Genomic DNA, 4,372 nt, shown 5'->3' with positions numbered 1-4,372 from the left:
AAGCACTTTGAAACTGCACCAGCTCGTCAGTTATCTTATTATGAGTTGAAAGTAAAGGAATTAACCTTTAGTTAGTGTTGTAGAAACCTTTTTCAATCTCTTCACAATGCACCCCAGACTCTTTGTTGTAATGAAAATCTAGGTTCAAATAGTAGCCAGCATCATGCAAAGGATGATGGAGTTAACAATCCCATCGCTTATCAATTAATGAATCTTTGTACTCTTCTTCTCTCCCAGTGAAGGTCATAGCAATGGCCTCTTTACGTTATGTATACAGATGCTTCCGGAGTAAGTTTGGGATGTGTGCTAATGCAGCATGGGAAGGTTATTGCCTATGATTCGCGGTAGTTACAGAAGCATGAGGCCAGTTATCCTACCCATGATTTGGAGATGGCGGCAGTGGTTTTCGCCTTGAAGATTTGGAGATCCTATTTTTATGGCGGAAAGGTTTAGGTGTTTACAGATCATAAGAGCTTGAAGTACATCTTCACTCAGCTTGATCTGAATTTGAGGCAGAGACGTTGGATGGAGTTGATAGCAGATTATGATCTGGAGATAGCTTACCAACCTGGTAAAGCTAACCTGGTTGAATATGCTTTGAGTCGGAAGGGGCGCCTTCAGCTCAGGAGCATGACATGGAGGCGTTAGTTGGTGAGATTAGTGCATTGAGGTTGTGTGCTATCTCACAGGATCCTTTGGGATTAGAGGCAGCTGAGCGAACGGACTTGTTAAGCAGTGTGCGGTTAGCTCATGAGAGTGATATGGAGATGGTGAATGCCTCTAAGGCCGAGGGTTCAAAGTATCAAGTCTCTGCTAATGGGACTATCCTTGTGCATGGTCGGATTTGTGTACCCATGGATGAGAGTCTGAGGTAGGAGATACTGAGAGAGGCTCACTAGAGTAAGTTCTCTATTCATCCAGGAGCGACGAAGATGTACCGTGACCTCAACAGTATTATCACTAGGTCAGGATGAAGAAGGATGTAGCCGACTAGGTTGTGAAGTGCAACACTTACCAGCAAGTGAAGGCTGAGCATCAGGTTCCAGGTGATTTATTGTAGAGTTTACCCATTCCAGAGTGGAAGTGGGATATGATCACGATGGACTGTGTAGTAGGGTTGCTAGTGTTGTGGACGGTTGATGCAATTTAGGTCATTGTGGACCGATTGACTAAGTCTGCATACTTTCTGGCCATAAAAAAAACCGATGGAGCAGCGGTTTTTGCTATAAAGTATGTGAGAGAGATAGTCAAATTGCATGGTGTGCCTGCGAGTATCATGTCTGACAGAGATTCCAAGTTCGCTTCTGTGTTCTGGTGGGCGTTTCAGCCAGAGATGGGCACGAAGGTGCATATAAGTACAACTTATCATTCTCAGACGAATGGTAAGTCGAAGAGGATTATCCAGACTTTGGAGGATTTGTTGAGGATGTGTGTGCTGGATTCAGGTGGCCATTAGGCAGATCACTTGAGCTTGGTGGAGTTTGCTTACAACAATAGTTGCCAGACGAGTATTGAGGTGACTCCTTATAAGGGGTTTTACATGAGACTATGTCGTACACCGTTATGCTGGAATCAGGTGGGGGAGAGGAGCATATATGGTGTAGACATTGTTCAGGAGACCTCAGAGAAGTTTTCGGTTCAGCTTCGGCAGAGGAGCTATGCTAATAGGAGGAGGAAAGATCTTGAGTTTCAAGTGGGTAACAGAGTATACCCCAAGATGGCCATGTTGCGGAGTCCGAACAGGTCATTGTCAGAGACTAAGTTGAGTCTGAGGTACATGGACCTGTTCAGAGTGGTTGAGAGGGTGGGACCTATTGCATATAGGCTGGAATTGTCTGGTGTTATGCGCGCGATCTACAAGGTGTTCCATGTGTCGATGCTGAGGAAGTGTTTTCACAAGGATGATCAATTGTTGGCTAAGATTCCTGAGGATATTCAGCCCAACATGACTTTGGAGGCGAGGCCAAAGAGGGTTCTCGAGAGGAGAGTCAAGGAATTTCGGCGGAAGAAGATTCCTTTTATGAGAATCCTATAGGACTTTGATGGAGTGAAGGAGCAGACTTGGGACCCAGAGGCGAGAATGAAGGCAAGGTTCAAGAAATGGTTCGAGAAGTAGGTTGAGGCTTAAACTTGTCTAGCCTGGTCCTTGTTGGTGTTGTAGAAGTTGATGTGGTGAATTCTGTGGCTGGAGTGGAATGGAGTATTCCAGCCCATCTCTCTTGATACTTGGTCGCTTAGGAGTGGTTGGTTGTGCGATTGAGTACCAAGATGAGGTGGTGTTCAGGATATGTGATTCTGTGAATCGCACTGCTAAAAGTGAAAAGTTTCTAAAAATAAAAGTTTCTAAAATGGAGGTTTCCAAAAATGGTAATTGTTGAGGTAGATCTAGTCGATACTCGATGGCATCAGACTTGTTTACTCAAGACCGTGTTGGCACAACTCATGTGATACCGATAGTTTGATAGACTTTGTGACCAGAGAGTGGGAGGGGTATGTTAGCTTTGGATGACGATCCGAGAGCGCGCTCTAGGGTGACAACCCAATAGAAGGATTTTTAGACTCCCTGGATACCATAGCTGTGGGCCGTGGCTTGGTAGTGAGCATGTATGTCTCGAGGGTTGCAACCTGAGAGCGGGAGAGAGTGAGTGTGAGTGACTTCCTGGATGTCGTAGTTGTAGGCGGATAGCCTGACAGCGAGCCGACATGATTTTTTTGTTGTGATCGCGGATGGAGGAAGCACTGATTTGTGAGCAAATAGCATCTAGGATGTGAGTATATTGGCTAGAGGGAGACCTCGAAGGTTTAGTCGGAGGTGTGCGGATTGTTGTGACAGTTACACGGGAAACCTTGGCTGACATTATCCAGTCCGATCGAGGACGTGTGGGCCATGGTGACGGTTGCACGTAGGTCCTTGGCGGATGGACAGTACTGCAAGATTCGAGGATGAATACTTGTTCGTGGGGGTGAATTGTAACGCCCGCGAACTAGAATCCCGGTTTAGGGGTGCGTCGATCGATGCAAAGGTTATTTTGTGCGGAACGATTAAGTGAAACACTCGTTTTGCTGAATTTTTGGGTCTGGAAACCTTGAGGCCTAGTATTTTAGCCAATAACTCGCCACTTAGCCACTTTTTGGTCGATTTTTAAGAAGTAGAAAGAAAAGAAAAGTTCTTAAAAGGTTCCCTTTGAGTTTTGTGAGATTTAGTGATGTTCCTTGAGAGATATGTTCGTGGGAGTGGAGATCCGGGTTTTAGGACGTGTTGGGCTTGCTGTGTTGTTGTTTTTCGTGGTTCTAGAGTCAGAATCTTCTTGTTAAGGTGAGTGCATCACCATGACTTATTTGAGCATGAGATCTCTGAGTTCTTTGCGTTTCTCTGTGATTTAGATATTGTTTTTCCTTGTTTGTTATGATTTTTGTGTTTTCCTAGTTGATTTCATGGTTGATTTGTGATGATGGAGGATGATTCTCGGTGAAGACGGCGTTCGAGAATTAACGTTAGGGCAACTGCATTGATCGATGCAAGGAGTGCATTGATCAATGGAGTTGCGAGGATTCGCGAACAATCAAGGCGATGCATCGGTGGATGCAGGAAGTGCATCAGTCGATACAGGAAGTGCATCGATGCATTTAGAGATTTGGAGAATTGCATATGTCGTTGCAAGGTGTGCATCGGTTGACGCGAGGCGCGATGCATCGTTCAATGCAAGGCGTGCATCGGTCGATGCAAGGGGAGTTGCACCGGTCGATAAAATGCGTGTGTCGGTCGATGCAGTCCTCAACTGATTATGTTTTATTGTGATTGTTGTTTGTGATTGGAGTTCTTATTGCTTGGGTGTATAGCCCAGTAGATGGGAGGATTGCCTCGCTAAGTATTTCTGCTAAGTATTTCTGTTAATACTTACGCCTCTCTTTTCTGTTGTGGCGCAGGTAAGGCAAAGTTTGATCGTGAAATCATGGCAGTGAAGAGGAGGATGTTGTAGAGGTTTGAATGATTGTGGTTTAGCTATTGTTAGGTTGCTAGAGCTGAGTCATTAGATCTTTGTGGGATGCTAGTGAATGCTTCTTGACTTCGTTGGATTTGGATTATTTATTAATGAATTTTTTTGTTGGACTATCTCTATTATATTATTTAAGCAATGTTCTAAACAATTAACCTTACTCCCATGTGGGATATTACACAAAATGCCACTGTATTTGATTACAAAATATAATAGCAAAATCTTATTATTAATTTGTTGTAACCAAAAAATGTTTACCCTCAATAATAATAGCAAATAAAACATAATCTATTATTCCATACGTTTTCAACAACTATTTTTATGGTAACCCAAATAGTTATGTATTAATATAGTAAATGAATATAATAGTTATG

At 43.6% G+C, this 4,372-nt stretch overlaps 1 protein-coding gene across 1 annotated transcript; it reads left to right on the top strand.

Moving 5' to 3' along the window:
- Nucleotides 1-251: 251 nt before the first annotated feature.
- Nucleotides 252-3,463, top strand: LOC147941326 (uncharacterized). Its single transcript, XM_087458473.1, has 6 exons — nt 252-324; nt 464-585; nt 690-871; nt 1,288-1,345; nt 3,296-3,316; nt 3,428-3,463. Exons 1-6 carry the CDS (start codon nt 252-254, stop codon nt 3,461-3,463), a joined length of 492 nt encoding a protein of 163 aa, XP_087314599.1.
- The last annotated feature ends 909 nt before the right edge of the window (nt 3,464-4,372 follow it).

Source organism: Camelina sativa, chromosome 7 (genome assembly GCF_030686135.1).
Source record: "Camelina sativa cultivar CO46 ecotype springtype chromosome 7, ASM3068613v1".
NCBI lineage: Eukaryota > Viridiplantae > Streptophyta > Magnoliopsida > Brassicales > Brassicaceae > Camelina > Camelina sativa.
Note: the sequence above shows the minus strand (reverse complement) of the source record. Positions and strands in the feature narration are given on the sequence as shown.